A 21,356-nucleotide genomic window follows, 5' to 3' on the forward strand; every position below is an offset into this window, starting at 1 on the left:
ATTCATCCTTATGTTTTCTCCTGTTTATTCATTGAAACATTTGTATGTGTGTGTGTGTACACAAATGTGTATATGTACAAATCCCACTTTTAATACAGTGGCTGAAAAAATGAACAGGGTTTTCCAGACAGTGGTTCTGTGAGGTCCTCATAAGGAACAATTTATGGTAATATCCCTTTTACTTGATATGAATTCAGATTTCACAGAGTCCTCTCTGCTGGGCTCATTTCTTGTAATTTGAATCTAGATTCCAAAGCTAACTTACAGATGTTTTTCCAGGTATTGAGGCTTACTAGAATAAGAGAGACCTAATTATGTCTTATAAAGAAACTGTTGACCATAGTAATTCTGTCTAAACTAATTATTTTTACACTGAATCTAAAACTTCTTTGATACTGCAGGGGTGTCAGAGCAAACATTTTCCTTATACTTCCTGAAATTCTGGTAACTTTTTTCTCTCTTGGTTTTGAGCCTGGGAGATGTAAGCAGGAATTTTTCTATTATTCTCACTCCTCTCATGTCAATGGGCTAAGTAGTCAACATCTGCTTAGTTATTAGCTGGTCTGCAGAGTTCTTGCAGACATTTTCATGTTTTCACTTAGAGTGCTTTTATTTTCAAAGTCCTTTAATTCAGTGCTTCTGAAACTTTAGTGTGCATGTGAAATACCTGAGGATCTTATTAAAATGCAGATTCTGAGATTCTTCATTTCTAAAAAGCACCCAGGTGATGCGACCACACTTTGGAGCAGAGTTTAATTGTTGTCCTGCACAGTTCCATCAAGTCAGACAAAAACATTGAAACCTGAAATCAGTTACATAAATCACAGAAGGGATCTCTTTTAGAAGAGGGATTAGATTTCCAGAGACTAATAATTAGATTTGAAGTTTTTGGTATTTCTTCTTTCTACCTCTTTTTTTCCGATTGACTTCCTTAATAACCTCACTCTAGTAACTTTATTCAAACAGAATTTTGAAGGGTTGGGAACTTTGAATGTTCTAGAGCTAATTATTTGGTCTTGAACAAATGTTGTTTATGGGGTATATGTTTGTTTCTTTTAGCATGCTGCAAATGAGCATTAATTTGCAGTGAACATGTTTGGAAAATGGAAAAGGAAAGTGTGATTTTCTTAAAGTCATTATTTGGGACTTTGAGCAGTTTTAATAAAAATGAGAGGAAACCTACAAGGAAGAAGACTAGACATAAGCTCAGTGTTTATCAGTGCCCCCTGGATTTATGGTATATCTATACTTTGGGAAATTCTTCAAGAGATGGGAATACCAGAACACCTGACCTGCCTCCTGAGAATCTGTATGCAGGTCAGGAAGCAACAGTTAGAGCTGGACATGGAACAACAGACTGGTTCCAAATCGGGAAAGGAGTACATCAAGGCTGTATATTGTCACCCTGCTTATTTAACTTACATGCAGAGTACATCAGTAAGAAATGCTGGGCTGAATGAAGAACAAGCTGGAATCAAGATTGCTGGGAGAAATATCAATAACCTCAGATAGGCAGATGACACCACCCTTATGGCAGAAAGCAAAGAACTAAAGAGCCTCTTGATGAAAGGAAAGAGGAGAGTAGAAAATTTGGCTTAAAACTCAGCATTCAGAAAACTAAGATCATGGCATCTGGTCCCATCAGTTCATGGCCAATAGATGGGGACACAGTGGAAACAGTGACAGACTTTATTTTTCTGGCCTCAAAATCACCGCAGATGGTGACTGCAGCCATGAAATTAAAAGAAGAAAAGCTATGAAATTAAAAGAAGAAAAGCCTTGGAAGAAAAGCTATGACCAACCTAGACAGATTATTAAAAAGCAGAGACATTACTTTGCCATCAAAGGTCCATCTAGTCAAAGCTATGGTTTTTCCAGTGGTCATGTATGGATGTGAGAGTTGGAGTATAAAGAAAGCTGAGCACCAAAAAGTTGATGCTTTTGAACTGTGGTGTTGGAGAGGACTCTTGAGAGTCCCTTGGACTGCAAGGAGATCCAACCAGTCCATCCTAAAGGAAATCAGTCCTAAATATTCATTGGAAGGACTGATGCTAAAGCTGAAACTCCAATACTTTGGCCACCTGATGTGAAGAACTGACTCATTTGAAAAGACCCTGATGCTGGGAAAGATTGAAGGCAGAAGAAGAGGATGATAGAGGATGAGACGGTTGGATGGTCTCACCGGCTCAATGGTCATGAGTTTGAGTAAACTCTGGGAGTTGGTGATGGACAGGGAGGCCTGGGGTGCTGCATTCCATGGGGTCGCAAAGAGTTGGACACAACTGAGTGACTGAACTGATACTTTGAACAACATGAGGGGAACTAACTTAGTCAAGGCCACGTACTTAACACGGACCGAGTCTTTTTAAGCCATACATCCTCTGATGTATAAGTTGCATCACTTTCTGAATACTGGCAAGGGCTCTTGTCAGCAGTTAATAGTAAATCAGAAGCAGGATACCAGTGCTATTTTTTCTTTAAGTTAAGACCCAGATTCACATAGAAAACCATGTAAGATATGTATAAGGACCTAACGTTTTCACAAGTAACAATTTAAAAAAGTTTAATCTACTTTGACACTGGAAAGTAGAATAAGCAGATTTGAGAGAGTTCTAATGTTCAACCAGGATATCATAAATGGTATTGTAACTTGGCTTTAGTGCTAAATTGTGCCATCTTTAAAGGATTTTTAGAAAATCAGAATTTGAGTAGCTGGGGATAGTTGAATGGCTGGATGGACATGAAGTGTAGAAAAGAATAAATTAAAATTCATATTAAAGTATATTAGAGAAAAGTATTTCAGGAGTTTAAGTTGCAAAAATTTAGTTTTATGCAGAATATCAAATTGAGATTGCTCTTTTCCATTGTAAAGGTAAGTACCATTTTGTGAAATCAGTCTCAGTTTGGATATGTATATGAAAATAATGTGTCTGTGCACCATATGTTTGAATCAAGTATAAAATCTATTTCTTCTTATGGGTGCTGGTAAAAAAATGTATGAAAGCTGTTTTATTAGGACACAATAAAATGGAGAGTTTAACTTTAGTATGGAAAACTTCCAGTTAAGAGGGTGGACTCAGCCAATACAGGAAGCTCCCTTCTTGTTTCTCGTATATAGAAACATCAGAGGAAATAACCAGGAAAGATAGTATTTTTGATGATGTGATATTTTTAGAACATGGCAGGACTTGAAAGCAAGAAAAGGGATTCTCTAGGTGTCAGAAACAAAGAGGAAAGTCTGATAGTAGAAAGTGAACTCAACAGTGTATGGCCCTCAGGGAAAATATCTCATATGGCTTAGAGGCCTTAGTGTCCATATAGGAATAAAACTCAAGGCACAGGCTACAGACGCCAGAACCGCACACTCGTAAAACCTAGAAAGAGCTGTCCTTTCCACGTCAGACACTAGAAAAATGCACCCCCAGCTCCCACCCCTTCTATAAAAGGGAAGAAACAGTTATTCTCAGGAAACTAGAGACTGGGTCTACTGTCTGCATTACCAATAACCTAGTGCAGAAACTCTAAGCCTCCAAATGATCCAGAGTCCAAAATCCTCCATAGGTCTTTCCCTAGAAGGAAAAAAACCCACAAAACTATGTCACAGATATAGCTCAACAACCCAGGAGTTTGATCACAGATTCTCTTGGAACAAAACAGCTCCTGCCAAATGATCACATGTCTAAGAATAACAGCACATACACAGGAGCCACCTATTTTGAGAGATTAGAAGATGGCATATGGTCAGGCAGTGTTATACACAAGAAACTAGAAGTAATTAGAGCAGTCTGAAAGAAACCTTCAATTAATCTTTTAAAAATATTGTAGGGAATGAGAATTCATTAAACAGGAATAAAATGTTACCAAAAAAGAACAGGTAGATTTCAGAGACAGACAAATATAATTTTTAGAAATAATATTTGTATCTGGCAAGAGAAATACAAACCATTTAAATTAACCCAAGGAAAATCAAACTATGAAATCTGAAATTTCACGACTGGATAAGAAGGTCAGATTATAAAACCAAAGATAAATTTGAGACATAATCTTTTAGAAATCTAAAGCTAGCTTAATACTAAAGATCTCATTTTGCCAGAGACTCTAACATATCAAAACCTGCCAGTGAATTTCAAAGCATAACCCTTTAGCCTTAAAATTGATTGTCCCTGCTTAGTCCACTCGCTGTGGAATCTTTAGCAGGAAGGAAAGTACAACTAATGGCAGCTCTTCTTTCCGTTTGTCGCTCATAAGACTTTGGGGAAATCAGTGTGGCTCTTATTATCAGTAGTCTCCAGCTTTGTGCAATGGTCTGTTTATATAAATTTATAAAATGAATGTTGTGAAAGTCTGTACAGTTTAAATCCTTGGGAGTATACTGTCTTTACTGTTTCTTCTCCCTTCCTATAATTTGTTATTCTATGACAATATCGTTATTATTTTGGTTACTATTAGATAGTTTTCTTTAGACATTTGCTAACATTTGTGTATGGAGATTACTATTCAGTCACTTTGACAGAATGTATCGTACTTGAAATTGTTTTTCTTGTAGTGGTCCTGAGTGCAACTTTGATTTTCCATATCGCTCATGTGCCATAGCTCACATTTTTGACATGAGTTTGGGGTACGGTTTGTAGTAATAGAATAGATAGCTTTCTGTAAAAGGTAACTGGTCCCAATGGGGTTCAAACTTGTGATCTTAGCCTCATTATCACACTTCTGTAACCATCAGACCTAATAGATATATTATATGTATTTTAGTCTATAGTGTTGAAATCAAGTCATATTTTTAATTACTCAAGGTTTATTTCAAATATGTAATTAAACATCACTTCGGGGCATTTCTCACTTTTGTTTGATAGTAAAAGTAACAAAAGTAAAGCAGACAGCCAAAGAACCTAACTCACTTTTCATCTTCCCTGTGTTTTCTATGACAGGGAAAGTCACAAAAGTGAAGCTTGCAGGCAAAGACCTAACTCACTTTACGGAGAGTGTCACGGTACCTTTTTCTTTTAGTGAGGCTATAGCAGGTCTGATGTCAGTCACTTTAGAGACCTTTAGACCTCAGTGCTCATTTATTGCTAAAATGTACCATCTCTGCTTCTGCATTATGAAGATCATCTGTCAACACTTTGAGATATTCTCCTTTGTTATTAAGCTTGTGATGCTCTACACTGTCAGGTTTTTTGCCAATTACAGTTAAGGTACAATAGTGTATTCACCAGATCAAAGTCTCACATTGGCGGTAGAGGAATGATTTGTAAGTCTTTATTCATCTGAATTGTATAATAGAACACCTGAGGAATGCAAATAATCCCTCTGAGGAATCTGCAGGAAAGGCTGTTAAAATGACAGCGTAAAACTATTGTTATTCTGAATTGATATTTTAGCCAAAGTCATTATTTCTTATCTTGTTGTCTCATAACTGTTCTAGTTTTATTAGCTATGTTGACCGTATTTTTGAAACAAAATGTGTATGATATTTTTGTTTTCTTTTGCATGGGCTTGTTTTATTTTACTTTCATTGAATCTATATTTAGTATGTTATTTTTCCTTTTTTTTAAATTACATGTCTGATTTCTGATTCTGGCTTGCATAATGTATATTACTAAACCATCAATGATAAATTTTAAAATACAGTTTTGTTTGAATAGTGTAAGTCTATAAAATAAATTAGACTCTCATAATGTTCTTTCCTTCATAATTTTGGATAAGAAAACAACTGGTTTGGATTTCCTCTTTTAAAGGACATATATTTGATTCCAAAATACATCTTAGGGATTGGTCCATTATTTCTAGGATATGACCAAAAGAAAAAAAAAAATATTATGAAGATCAAAAATCACTGATAATTTTTTTTTTTTGGCCACACCATGCAGCATGTGGGATCTTACTTCCCCAATCAGGGATTGAACTTATGCCCCCTGCAATGAAAGCATGGAATCTTAACCACTGGACCACCAGGGAGTCCCCCATTGATAAACATTAAATAAATTATAGGTTAGCCTTATATAGCAAACATGTATGAACTGTTGTGTGGGTTTTTCATTCTTTTATCCCATTCTACTCAGTAGTCCATGTTCTTAATTTTCTGATAACTCTGATCCCTGCCATTTTCTTTGATGGTCAGTATTAGGGTTTAGTTCTTGTGTTTTTTATTCACTGTAGTGACATTTACTTTGTTTTTTAAAGGATTTCTGCCTCAATTTTTTTACCCTGATAGTTATTAAAGCCTTGGTCTAAATATGGGAGCTAAGTATAAGACTGATATACATTGAACTGTGAAATCTATACCCATTTCCATACTAAGCTCTATCCCAGAATCATAGGCATGTCTGCTGTGATTATCTGAGAGTAAAAAATATTAATAGTAATTGCTGTTAATATTTGTTTATGATATGCCAAATTTTACTTTTCTAGGTTCTTTACCTACAGTATAATATGTACTCTTACTATTTCCATGAATAACGAAACTGTGAAGTTTAGAAAGGTTTAGAAAACTGCCCAAGAGTAAAAAGCTAGCATGGTGGTAGGATCAGAATCTAGTTAATATATTCACTAACACCTATATCATTTATGCTCTAACTGCCACTTTGCTAAATTACTCCATGCTTGCAAAATTCTGTAAAGCAATTATCCTTCAATAAAAAAATAAAAGAAAAAAATTACATGCTTGGGAAGAAATCACTACTAATGATTTTGAATTTGAAATGATTTTAAAAAGAATCAATAATGTCTTTTCAGGTAATACTTGATATCAATTTCCTAACTGATTTGGCTTTCCAAACCCTTTTCTATTAAAGGAATTTATTTCCTCTGTAGTTCTGTTATTCATGATCCTACAAAAGTGAGATTCATAAGAACAATGTATACACGATCAACTAGGTTTGTAAATCTGTATTTTTGGACTTTTGGGGGGATTAGCAAAAATCTCAAAACCAGTGACAACTGTAAGGTCTTGTTAGTCCAAGAAGGAATTGAACCAGGCATATAGATATCTGGGGGGAACAAATTATTTATTTGTCAGAGCTCCTCAAAATTAGCTGATACTTTTAGGTGTGATTCCTATAAATCCAGAACTTTGTGTTTTTTGCTTTTTAAAAATTTACTTTGTAAAGGAAGATAGTAAATCATAACATTGAGATTCTCAAGGTCACAGGTATTAATACTGAATGAATTTAGTATAACTGCAAAAAGTTTTAAATATTTGTATCATAGTTCCTATAGATAATATGTTAAGGTAAAACTAGATTACAGTAAAATATTATGGCGTATACCTGAAGCAGTTGCTGCCTGTTAATGCCTTGACCTTGGAAAGCTATACACAAAAAGATGGCATCATAAAACCGTGCAATTCTTATGAATATGTATGTGCTACTTGATAATAATGAATGTGGTACAGTCATGCATGCACTACAAGATAATGTTGTGCCCTTTTTTGTCTACAGGTTGATAAAAATTAAAGAGTGGGTGGACAAGTATGACCCAGGTGCCTTGGTCATTCCTTTTAGTGGGGCCTTGGAACTCAGGTTGCAAGAATTGAGTGCTGAGGAGAGACAGAAGTATCTGGAAGCGAACATGACACAAAGGTTAATTAGCATTCATTTTCCCTACACTTTATTATCAACTATTTCCTTGCAGTAATTTAATTGCTTGCGCTGATAGAATAATAAATGACAGAGTAATTACCATTATAAAGAGGGAATCTTCTTCTTTCTTTACCATGAGACAGAGTGAAAAGATTTATTTTAAATTAAGTTTTTAACTGTCATCTGTCATCTCCGTACAGTGTTTTAATTATAACATAGGTATTAGTTATGTATATTTTTGAGAAGGAATGATCGCCAAAACTCTTTCGTCATGTTCAGTGGGGGCGGGGAAAGAGTGAATCAGTTGCCTTAATTTTTTCTGAGTAACAGTAATATATTGTTTAAACATTGGATTTCAATCAAATAATTTTGCTTTCATGACCCACGTCTGGGAAATAATTGATATGGGAGAAAAATAACCATAGAATGGGTAGATCAAATTTTTCTTTTTCTATAGTAAACAATTCAAAATGATATATTCAGACTAATATAATTTAAACTAATTTTTGAAGAGATTTTTTAGGAATAGTTATATGCTTTCTGACCTCTTCAAGTGTATTATAAAAGAAAAATGGTCATTTACTAATCTCTGTAACATTTTCTGCTTGAAATGAATATTTTAGGTTCATACTGATCTCTGGCACAATCTACTTATATTTTGAGTGAATTTGTTTCATTTTATTTCAGCGCTTTGCCAAAGATCATTAAGGCTGGGTTTGCAGCACTCCAACTAGAATACTTTTTCACTGCAGGCCCAGATGAAGTGCGTGCATGGACCATCAGGGTAAGATTCATACTTATTCATCAGCTATATCCAGTTCCACACTATTGAATTCAGATTGATATCACTGACTTTGAAGTTTGTCATGGTGGCGGTTAGCTAGTCATTACAGATGAGGTTTTTGTCCAGGATAACTTTAATTATTTGTGAGCTGCTGAACAGTGAAAGTGGAGCGGCATTGATTGAGGCAGGTAACAATTGATTCTGCCTATTACATAGTCTGAATTTCTTCATCCTGTAGAATCTGTCTACCCTCCTCCTGTGGTCAGAGATAAGACGCACCAGTATTGTGCTTGCTTAATCTGTGTGACTGGGTTTGTCTGCAGTGAAATTGATGTTGCTTTTCATTTTGTATTCGCTAAGTTTGTTTGGGTTGCGGGTGGTTCTTTCCTCCTTTGCTTTGCTCGGATTACATTTTCAGCAATAAAAGCAATATGACATCATTATGCTCTTCATAGATACACAGTTGGGCTCAAAGAGCTAAACTCAATGTGTAATAATTCATGCCTTTTAAAATTTGAATTTATAGAAATAGTGTTTATTTTTACAGTGATTTATATTCAGTCTTCTTTAATAATGTGATGCGTATTTTTAAAATATTGATATATAACTGATTGCCACCAGAAAGAATGACTAATTTATTCCCAAAGGACAATAGAAACAGAACTGTAATGGCTGGCTCTTAAATGAAAATACATTGTAATACGGTAGTTACTGTTGAAAAATATTTTGAAACATATGTAATCCGAAATCGTGTTACAGAATCTAAAAATAACATCTGAACTTTCAGAAATATTCAGTATCTTAATCATTCTTTTATTATGCTTTCTTAGTGTATGGTCCATCCTAGTTTTAGGGCTGCTTTCATTCCTGTTTTCACGGACTACATTAATTTATTATTACATTTATTTTGATTTAAGATGGATAGGAACATGAAGTCAGTTCAACATAATATTAAAGGCGTTGTGTGAATGTGAGATTCACTTTTCTTTGATCTCTTCTTTGTTAAAAAAAAATGCTTGATTGACTTATAACTAAGGTCCTTTTATATCGACATACAAATTATGTCAAAGCAATTTGGGTTGGTAAACAAATTGCCAGGTTTATTTTTACTATATATTTTAAAGCCTTAAAACTTCCAAACTTAAGTATGTGCAGAAGGAAAGATAACATGTTCTGGGCTTGAAAATGTGAAAGCTGGTTTATCTTAAGACTGATTGTAAGTATCCATGATTTAATGTGCTAGGATATTTAGTCAGGTAAGCATCAGTGAGTAGCCATATTAACCCAATACATCTTTTATTGTAAAAACTGTGCTTTGTAGTGTCAGACTCCTTATCACTTTAACATGCTTTATTAAGCAGCCTTTAGGTCACCATTATTTCTCAAATTTCTTTCCATGGTTGTGTGTGTCTGGAATGTATGTCCTTGTAGTTTAACATATGGGGTAATTATAAGACATTTCTCTTCCTATATCAACTTGAATTTTCTCTCATGGTGGTTAGAGGCAGGGTTTACTATGTAAAGTGTTCAAAATTTTATGAGGATTTTTAAATTATTTGCTGAACATAGATTGTATGATTTGTTGGAAATGTCTTAAAAATGTCCCTTTATATATTGATTTTTATATGTTCTTTAGATGAGCTGAAATTTTCAAGGCTTTTTATCTTTTTAAAACCTTTGATAATTCAGCTTGAAAGCTACTTTTAAAATCCTTATTTTTTTTTCCACTGTGAAAAATAGAAAATCAAAATGAAACCTACACCAAACCAGGCCACTGCATCTAAATCGATAAATCTGTGGATGACTGTTAGGAAAAACAAAGCTACGCTTCTTTAACATCTACTGATTTGTCTGTGCTAAATCTGCTGCACAGATAGTGCCCTATATTGAAAGTGTTCTAATTGTATATCAGACATCTTAACTGTTATTAAACTAAGTTTAAGTTGAACCCAACTGCAGATAAAAGAAAAGAAACTCTACGCTTTCAATCAGTCATCTTAAATGCAATTATTTTTCCCTGGTCTTCCTTTTCAAAGAAAGGGACGAAGGCTCCTCAAGCTGCAGGAAAGATTCACACAGATTTTGAAAAAGGATTCATTATGGCTGAAGTAATGAAATACGAAGATTTTAAAGAGGAAGGTTCTGAAAATGCAGTCAAGGTAAGGAATTATTTTCTAGTTTAATACTTAATATTTTGCTAATATGAAGATACTCATGCTTAAAATGAATGATAATGATCTTTTAAATTGTCTCAGCATTAGTGTTAACTATCAACTGTATGTACTATCAACTGAGCCATAGATATTTATATACTTTTAGGCAGTTTTTTAATGTATAAATTGTTAGTAATTTTGTGGTGTTTTTCTAAAACTGAAAAAGAAATTTTAAAGCTGGCTTTAAGTAGTTGTCAATAATTTCAAAGAATTTGTTCACTGATGACCAGTGAAAACTTGCACTTACTATACTTGAATATCATAAATAAAAGTAGTGTGTATGCGTATGGATTAATTCAAGGAAAACAATGTAAATTTAGTCAAATGAAACCTGTTTTTGCTGAACTTCACGGTTGTAGTTTTTTAAAAAAAAAAAAAAAAAGATCTCTGAGAGCTTAATTTGCTTTCTCAACACTAGAGGGCAGGTCCAAAATTGTGCTTTATTTTAGCTAATAAGTATATTTTAGGTTGCATCCACTAATAGTGAAGCTATGTTATACAGACATAATGAATGATTTCTTTTAATTTAAACTCTGTTACAGACTTGATTTTGTTTGACTTTATTAGGTTTACTTAGCAAAATCCAGTAGGTGTGTCAACTCTAATCCACAGACAGGTAGGGAGGTAAACTGACCTTCTAAGCAGGGTTCATTACCTGTAATTTGTTATTTGAGGACTAGTATAGAAGATGTTTTTAAAAATTTTTTAAAGAAGTCTTGTTTATTTCCTAATTTTAAAGAAATGCAAAAAAGTTTATTCTCATTGGTATCATTGGAGAGTTCATATGGAAGAGCAGAGTATAATAGAGTTGTTGAAACCCCAGAAGGAGAAGGGGGACATCTTGGTGTAGTTGGTTCAATGTGGAATGAGAGCCATTTTGTTTTTTTAAAAGGAGTGAAGGAAGTTACAGTTTATAACTAAACAAAGTCATTGACTTCGCAGTGTTGTCATCTGTGTCGATAGATCGATGTGCTAGTTCAGTGTATTAAGATTGAACTTTGTCAAAAATACTAATTAGACTTGAAAAATCTCAGATTATTTTTCAGCATGTTATGTCATGCTGGCATATATATTTTTCATAGACTAAAGGTTAAAATAAGGATATTTTTCTATTACTGGAATTCAGAAATCAGACGCTTCTTTTTTATGTTCTCATGGGATAAGCCTGTTTTACCGACCCTTAATAGATGTCTATGATGTAATAAACTTGAAAGTTACATAAATTGTGAATACTTCCTTTAACAATACAGAAATTTTATAATATACAGTAAAAAAAAAAAATATTGCCTGCTTGTAGAAATGCTTAACACACACACACACAAAATGTTTAACACTAACTAGGAGGTTTTATGCAATAAACTGGAAAAGGTTGACCTCTGGCTTTTCAGCTTAAAAGACATTTAAGTATAATATGCTTTTTTGTTTCTTTTTTTTTTTTTTAAATTTCCAAAACTAACATTTCAAAATTTGAACTCCAAATTAAATAAAGCATTTATGAATTTCTCTTATTCAATAAATACTTGCGTATTGTCACATAAGTTTTAGGTTTGAGAGCAAGATTGTGTATATGTGTATGTATGTGTATGTATTTCAAACATCAATGCAGCATAACTAATTTAATGCCAGTGTGTGAACTTATACTGAATAGCTCTGGGTGGGCTTTGTAGTCTACAGGGATATCACATTATTAGCAATCATATCTGCTTAGGCAAAGCTGGCTTCTACAGATGGCTGCTTTCAAGTGCAAATGAACTGGTTAGACGTGTCTTGTTTAATACATACTCAAGATTCACAAATGGGTATTGATTTTTTTTCCAACCAGTGTTTCTGATAGCAGTGGAAATGGATTAAATGGTCTCTAGAGAATTTAAAGGAACACTGTCACCTTTAATTAGTAGTAAACTTGAGTCATAACAAAGTATATAAACTTAAATTTAATGTCATGTCAATTATGTATTTGATTTAAATTGTCTATATAGTTTTAGAACATTGGACTTTAGATTCTCAAAACAAGTAGCACACGGCCTTCCATACATCACAACTTTGGAAAAAATCATACAAGAGTATTTGTGTGTGTGTGTGTATGCCTTTTAAAATGTTAGGGTACCCCCTTCCTTCTTCCTAAAAAGGAAAAAAAAAAATGTTAGGGTATTATTGACTTTTTAAAAATTAGCTTCATTTTTAAAAGCACTTATTAGGTGATTTTTACATGTGGTCTAGATAATTGTAATATGCTTCCTAGGGCTCTGTGACCTGGTTTGTTGATTTTAACCTCAGATGTATGATCTTTCTTAGTCTTGTTTCTGATTTGTATAATTGCACTTGACTTTGAACATTCTTATCAATATCTTCAAAGGGAAGTACTAATCTTGTTGGTCAAAGGTTTCATGTTCTCAATAAATTCCAGCAGAAGGAAAATACTTTTGAGAATCTTTTGTTTCTCTAAAAGATCCTCAGGTCGTCCGTGTTGAGTGGTTGATGTCAGGTGGTGGGACGGGTTGGTGGTGAGCAGTGTTCAGTGTAGGTGCGTGGATGCTAAAGAGCCTGTGGTGCTGAGGGTGAAGTGTGTGTGCTGTGCCCCGCGGCGAGCCTGAGTCTCTGCGCGACTGCTGCTTATTTGTATAAGAATCACCAGAAGACTGCTCATCTTGATCTGCGTGCCAGCAGGTGGAATCAGTTGCTTTGCCGACTGATTTACAAGTGGAAAAAAATACCCATCTTTGCAGTTCCAACCTGTTAGAGTGTGCTTGTAACTAGGGCCATTAGTCAGTAAACTTCTGTATGTTGAATTTTAGTATACACCACTATGTATGGTCATTGTCAAGATCAAATTAAAAACTACAAAGAAGCAATTTAAAATCTGTAATTAAAATTGATAATTGTAGCGTGCTGTGTCTTTGGCGTCATCAGTATCACCAAAGAATTTCTATAAGTAAATATTGCAGCTTTAACCTAGCTATATAATCCTTTTTTCCTGCCTGGTTTGATCTGTTTGTTACAGTGACTTGCCGGATGTTTGCAGACACATCAGAAATGTACCATAAACAGCATGTAATGAAACTTAATGATATTGGTATAATTACATTTATGTACCAACAATTTAGTGGAGAATACATTATGATTATGTATGTATGGAAAATCTAGTGCTGCCCAAATCAGGAATACTTTGCTTCTCTCCAAATCTGGTTTTGAACTTGTGTGCCTTCCTGTGTTTTTTTTTCTTTAATCTGACCCAAGATGTAGAATACTTTTTTGCATGTGCTCCTACCATTTACCTTATATATTTCATGGTAAACTAACACATTTCCTTTGTATTTCTTATTTACAGGCTGCTGGAAAGTACAGACAACAAGGCAGAAATTATATTGTTGAAGATGGAGATATTATCTTCTTCAAATTTAATACACCTCAGCAACCGAAGAAGAAATAAATTTTAATTATTGCTCAGATAAATGTACAACTTCCAAACGGCATATACTTTTTTTTTTTTTTAATTAAAATTTCTGAAAACTGAAAGGGCAGGTAAAGTTGGGGTGATGGGAATCTTCCACAAACAATTATTTTTATTCGTTTTAAAATTAAAATACTGTGTACCTCCAATGAGCTGCAAGTTCACTAAACGTGAACAGCTTTGCTTTTCCCGTGATTAAGACCCTACTCCAAATTGTAGAAGCTTTTCAGGAACCATATTACTCTCATGATACTTCATTAATCTCCATCATGTACGCCAAGCCTGACACATTTGACAGTGAGGACAATGTGGCTTGCTCCTTTTGAATCTACAGATAATGCATGTTTTACAGTACTCCAGATGTCTACACTCAATAAAACATTTGACAAAACCAGCCTTGGTGTGTTTGGGGATGTCTGGATTGACTGACTCTGGTGTGCTGAATGCGATACGGCACCTGGCGGTTGCTGATTACAGAGTTTTAAGGCGTGTGTATGACACAGTAACTGGCGTGTGGGGCAGCTGCAATTGTATCTTAAAAGTGGGTCTTTCACAGGAATCAGAAGAATAGTATATCAGGGATTTGTGTCCAGAAAGATAATTAATTTGTAGATGGACATTTATTGAAAGATGATAGCGATGACATCACAAAAGATATATCCTAGGTGACTATGACCAAAAAGAAAATAGTGCTGGGAAAAAAATTCTACCTCAAAAATGAAAGGATTTCTTCTTGTTGTCGTTCTGACCACGTTGGAGAAAATGTTCATTTTTAATCATTCCTTTGAAATTATTGTGATGAAATTGTTGTGAAAACTAACCCATTCATATCTGATGAGTTACTATTTTGTTTCGATTCGGTAGTGATTGTATAAAAAGTAGTTACTAAAAAGATTAGATCTTGAACATTTTAAAACTTTTAAAATACTTGCTATTAAAATATTTTAAGATGAGTTGAAACTTTAGTATATGCAAGTTAAGCACTTTCTAAAATTATAGCAGAAAATTCTGAAAGAAAAATATGGTTAAGTAGTTATCTGGAGATCGTTTGCCACTTAGCCTTCTTCTCTTACAGGGACAGTGGTAGCGTTCCTCCCTGAACCCTCCCTTTCTCTCCCAGTTAACACTCCTGCAAGGCTGCCCTTGTGATCAGAGGACAATTCCAGTGAAGTGCAGACCCCCAGCTAGGCCAGCTCTTGCCTCTAATGTGTTATTTTGTCACATTAAAGGTAAAAACACACATAAACTTAACACTGAAAGTTACTTAATGTAGCACAAAAAGCAAGAAGTGATTTTCAGGGCAATTTGCTATAAAGGGGGCTTCCCTGGTGGCTCAGATGGTAAAGAAGCTGCCTGCAATGCAGGAGACCTGGGTTCCATCCCTGGATGGGAAAGATCCCCTGGAGAAGGGAGTGGCAACCCAGTCCAGTGTTCTTACCTGGAGAGTTCATGGACAGAGGAGCCTGGTGGGCTACAGTTCATGGGGTCGCAAAGAGTCAGACACAACTGAGCGACTAAAACTTTCACTTCTTTAACGTGCTATAAAGAGGAAAGGGTGCTTAAAGAGGATTTGATTGAGTAATGAATACAGTTTAGAAGCTCTTTAGTTGAGTATGTTCTTTATGAGAATCAGATACTGATATTCTTTTGCTAACACGAAAATCAGAACTGCAGCAGGGAAATAATAAAATTAAGTGAAAAAAAATTTTTTTTTAAGAATTAAGTAAAACATAAGTGAAACTCGAGTACACGTGCAGTTGGCCAAGTTTGCAGTGAAAATTCCTGTTATACTTCTGAATTGGAGAAATGTAGAGATTTGTGGATTGTTTGGGATTTCACCAATATAAGAAGTCCAGTCTCTTGCTTTTGAGTCCTCTCCAAAATAAATTGCATAGATGTTTTAAAGAAGTTTGGAATCTCATTAAAAAGGCTTCAAGATTGTGTAATTTTACTTTCTCTTAACTTCTAATGTGATAATTGCACATTGCAGAATAGAAGTTTTAATAAGAGACAGGAGTTTGTTTTGAGGTAACTGCCTTCATTAGGGCTGAAATTAAATGCTGAAGATGTTTAATTTGCTTAGAAGTCCTACAGTGTTCTGTATGTGTGTATAAATTTTAATTTGCTACAAAAGTTGAGAATTCCAAGAACTTTTGCATATAGATAACTGGGTATATGCCTATATCTTCATGTTTTCCCTCTTTTAATATTGGTGATAGTTAATGTATTTTTAGGATTATAAGTGAATTTTTTTCACTTATCTGTAGATCCATCTTAATCAGATTTTTTGGTAAGAGAAACTTGATTTTTAAAAGTTCCCAGTAGCATTTTTGTTTAGTTTTTATCATATTACCTTCATAACTTCACCTTGGGCTTGGCTCAAACCCTATTTTGATACCACTCCAGGGGAGCATTTCTGTATCTGCTTTCTTACACGGATAGTAGAGTTGCTTTCATGCTTTGGCAAGCAACCAAGGAGGGAAGAACCTGTCATAAGGCGCCTGTGTCTGTGGCCTGCAGGAAGGGCCCATGGAGCCCACCCAGTGTAGTCTCTTGCCGCAGGAGTGTGGAAGAGGGGGATAAATATGATATGTTCAGTTTCTTTGGTCCTCCTCCTAGTCTTCATGCAAATTGCCATTTTTTTCTGGTGAAAAAAGGCATCTTGGTTGCCTTACAGTATAAGGAGTAGAACAGATCATTTAATTTTCAATCACATGTTCCTAGTCCTGTTGGCATTGTTTTATAAAACTTTACTCTCTAGATCATCAGTATAAACTATGTTTGAGGCAGGTTATTTGCAGGTTATCGCATCCATCCTATGTTGATTTTATTGTGAGAAAGTGACTTTATAGGAGGATATGCTAGTTGTCTACCACAGTGCATTCTTTCTTTATAGTTTAAATAGACAATAGCTGGGCACCCAGCTGCAGACTATCAAGCAGATTCTGCAGCTAGGTAGAGGTCATGTGACTAAGTTCTTGTCAGAGGAATGTGAATGAATGCCTTAAGACCTTGGATACTGCTCCCCTCAGGAGCTCCTTTCCTTCCAGAAAACCCACTGTTAATCACGCAAACAAAGCCAGCACCTTAGCGGACAGCAGAGCGAAGGTATGGCAGGGACCTGCATCTCTGAAGGACTCTGGTGAGCAGAGCACACAGGGCCTGACTGCTTCCCTCGGAACTGGTGCATGAAAGAGAAATAACCTGCACTGTTCTTTAAGCTACTGTGTTCGAGCTGCCATGTTTCTTTTGTAGCAGCTGGCTTTTTACCTAGGCAAAGATAGACATTTCCTGGTCTTGTCTCCATTATACCATCTTTGGAATTTATACCTTCTGTTCTGTGTTCTGAGCACCGATTTATTGGGTGGAAAGAGCTTCTAATCCACACTGCTACTGCCTCAGTGTGGCCTTCTATAAATTACTCCTCCCCTCTTAGATTCTTCACATGTATAATGAAGCTCATAGATTAACTGGCCTAGTGTAAAAGGACTAAAGAGAGTTCCAGGTACATAATAACCACACAACAAATGTAAATTCCATATAGTTATCTTTAACATCACCCCAAAGTGTAGCCACTCTTAAACAGGCCTTATGAACCACACACATGAAGACTACAGAGCGTGTATTTCTTAAATACCTGTCCTGTAGAAGAAATGTTAATACTTTATTGTTGCTAAAGAATATTCTGAAAGAGTAAATAGTTGAATTGAGTGATGAATGTTGATATTTTGCTAATAACATGCCAGGACCTCATCTAAATCATGGAATTCCGAGGATGAAAATGTCATTTCAGAACATCATGCTTAACTTACCTATCCTATAAATAAGTAACTGAGGAGCAGAAAGATTAAATAATGCTAACCATAATGACAAGTCATAAAATGATAAACTGCGTTGCAAAGATTATAAATTCTATATTTGGAAGTTGAAATTTTCACACAGAAATTGGTTACTGCATTTTCAGAATAGCCACAAAATCCCATTCAGCACAATGTAAACTGAAATACCATAGGGGTTTTGGACGGCAAGGGAAAAAGAAAGGGTAAGGAAATCCAAACATCTCCACTTGGCAGTTGAGGTCACTGACAATCTGCCCACGGCCTGTTTCTCTCTCATTATTACGTTTTTTGTAAAGACACAAGGAAATTAAATCCCTTAACCAAATAACACAGCTCATTATTTTCTTTGTCAAAAAAAAAAAAAAATGTAATTTTTAAACCAGTACAGTAGAGCATTATTTGCATTGAATGACCCAGTTTGGCCTTAATGAATAGTAACGAGTTTGGGAGGGTAGAATGGAAATCCTGCTGGCCTGAATCACGGAAACACCAAAGGTGTCAGCAGTCCGCGATTTTCCTGTTAATCCAGCCTAGGATATCCATGAGCATTTTCTAAAAATAAATAAATGACTAGGAATGCGTAGAGATAATAGAATATCCAACAGACCCTTGTGGTGCCTCTATTTCTTCATCTTACTCTCTCTCCTTCAAATTATTATTACCATGAGAATCATAAAGGAGTATTTATTTAAAGGAAAAACGGCTTGAAAATTATCCTACGTGGGACTTCCCCTGGTGGTCCAGCGATTAAGACACAGCACTTTTACTTCAGAGGGCACATCATCCCTGACTAGGGAACTAGATCCTACATGCCACTCAGCACACATGTAAATTTTCATCCAGCTGTACAGTTAAGACCTGAGTACTTTACTGTATCTAAATTATACCTCAGTTTTAGAAAGAAAAGAAATGCACCGCTCCATTAAATGATTGCATGGTATAGGCCTTATACCCAAAGTTCCTGGCAATGTTGAGTCTTTGTACAGTGCTTATATACTTTAAATTTTTAAAGATGTTGGTTAGTAATAATATCAGTATATAAACTATAGAGAAAGAAATTGTTAATGCTTAAGATGGACATAGTCACAGTTGAATGGGAGGTATCTCAGAAACTATGATAAAAGACTCATTCCCATAGATGAGAAGGTAAATTATTTTCTGTGGTCCAAAGAATTGAAATCTATATCAGCTATAATAAGATTCCATTGTAACAGCAAAAACAATTGGAAACAATTTAAATATTCATCCATATAGGAAAATGGTGAAATGAATTCTAAAACATCCATAGAAAAGAATACCTTCAGCCATTAAAAATATTATAAAGTAATCTATATGAGTAGCATAGAAAGATTTCTTATTCATTTTGCTTTGTGAAAAAGTAAGTTGCAGAGCAATATGTATAGTATGGTCACAGAGGTAACCTTCAATTAACTGTTTGGTGTGTATTCTTGCAAATAGTTATCATTGTACTTACATATATGTATACATCTGCATATCATTTTGTTCAGTTGCTAAGTCATGTCTGACACTTTGCAACATCTACATATGTTTTTACATAAATGGGATTATAGTTGTTATGCAGTTTTCACCCAAATAACTGAATTAATGTTTTAAAGGCAGTGGATTAATAAAAATCCATCTAGAATTACACCATATCTGAGAACTTTCATGTATTCCTTTAAGCCAAGACTTGGAGAAGGAAAAGTATGCAGCCATCAAAAGAAGTAGGGTACAAGCATCCCAGTCAGAAGTAGCAGCAAATGCAGAGGTTGGGAGGCAGGAAAGGACCTGGAGTTTGGCAGAAACAGGAGGCTGGAGTGGCTAAAGTGGAATGAGTGAAAGGTTCTTGGTTATGCAGGACCTTCCACCCATGAGAAAGTTCTGACATCTTATTCTTAGATAAAAGTCAGATTAGCTCTTAAAGAGTTTAAAACTATACAGATCTTCAATCTGATTTATATTTTCAAAAATCACCTAGAATCTTGACCCATCTGCCATCATTCCCAAAGAGATCCTGGGAGTAGGAAAGGGGGATGTCGGAGGTTAGAGAATGGCACCCAGCATGCGTTACTGTCCAATAGAAAACTGTGAGCCGTGTGTGTAACTTAGATTTTTCAAACTGCCACACTTTTAAATAAATAATGCATTTTGATACAGTATTTTATTTAACCCAATATATCCAGCTTTATCATTTTGCTATATAATCAACCTAAAAATTGTAAGTCAGTTTCAATTTTTTTCATACTGTTTTTGAAATTTGGAGTGTATTTTATACCTACAACACTTCAGCTTAAACTGGACGCATTTCCAGTGCTCAGCAGCCACATGTGTCTTGGTGCTGCTGTAGTGGACAGTGAAGGTCTAGGGCTTTACCCTTTCTCCTCAGGAATTTAGCCTGAACTGCTTATCTTCAACTGATTTCAACAGAGCGCATAAAAACCCACTCTGCTTAGACTGGCTGTGTTTTCATTTAAGGCTGAATATAAAAAGTGTATGATAAATCCTTATTCCTGCTCTTGTTTTGTTTTTGTTTTTTTTTAAAGAAAAGAGGGTGAGAGGGCTCGCTGACCTTAGAGCAGGACACAGGAGAGATCAGTTATGGAAGGCACCTGTGAGATCGACTCTTGACTTGAATTAAGAAGAAACGGAAAGATGCAGCTTGATTTGATCTGCTTATTGGAAGAATTCACAAGACATATTGATGGAATGGATGAGAGGTGGGAAGTGAAGAACTGAGAATGATTCCTAGGTTTTTAGTCTGAGCAAGTAGATGCATGAGGGTGCCACTTACTGAGATGGGAAAGACCTGTGAGAGGAGGAGGTATGGGATGTATATCAAGAATCTTTTGAATGTAGGTGATACTGCCCAACATTTACTATAAACCTACAATAATCAAAACAGTGTGATTTTGGTGAAAGAATAGACAAATAGATTAATAAAACAGAGAGCCCAGAAATAAACCCACATAAGATGCAGTCAACTGACCATTGACAAAGGAACAAAGGCAATGTAACAGAGCAAAGATTTTCAACATATCTTTCAAATGGTGCTAGAACCACTGACATCCACATACCAAAATAAAAAGGATCCTGACATAGAGCTTACCCCCGTCACAAAAAATAGCTCAAAATGGATTACAGACCTTAATGTAAAATGCAAAACTATAAAAATCCTAGAAGATAACATAGGAGAGAAAATCTGCATCACCTTAGGTATGGTAATGATTTTTTAGATACAACACCAAAGATGGCAATCCATCAATGAGCTGAACTGCATTAAAATTCAAAACTTATGCTCTGTAAAAGACACTGTTGAGAGAATGAGAAGATAAACCCCAGACGGAGAAAATACTTGCAGAAGACACATCTGGTAAAGAATTGCTACCCAAAATATATTAGTACAAAGAACTCTTAAAACTCAACAATAAGAAACAACCCAACTTTAAAATGTTTTAAACGTAGGTGCAAGGGATTTCCCTGGCAGTT

The 21,356-nt window shown here is 35.1% G+C and overlaps 1 protein-coding gene across 2 annotated transcripts in view; it reads left to right on the top strand.

Moving 5' to 3' along the window:
* Positions 1-14,425, top strand: part of OLA1 (Obg like ATPase 1) — a 156,203-nt gene extending 141,778 nt beyond the window's left edge. For both annotated transcript variants that reach the window (XM_061135793.1, XM_061135794.1), the window contains 4 exons: positions 7,443-7,583; positions 8,271-8,367; positions 10,404-10,526; positions 13,909-14,425. In XM_061135793.1, the coding sequence (XP_060991776.1) occupies positions 7,443-7,583; positions 8,271-8,367; positions 10,404-10,526; positions 13,909-14,010 (463 nt within the window). In that variant the 3' untranslated portion in view covers positions 14,011-14,425. The remainder of the gene's footprint in view (positions 1-7,442; positions 7,584-8,270; positions 8,368-10,403; positions 10,527-13,908) is intronic.
* Positions 14,426-21,356: the final 6,931 nt, after the last annotated feature.

The sequence above is a fragment of the Dama dama genome, chromosome 33 (assembly GCF_033118175.1).
Source record: "Dama dama isolate Ldn47 chromosome 33, ASM3311817v1, whole genome shotgun sequence".
Taxonomy (NCBI): domain Eukaryota; kingdom Metazoa; phylum Chordata; class Mammalia; order Artiodactyla; family Cervidae; genus Dama; species Dama dama.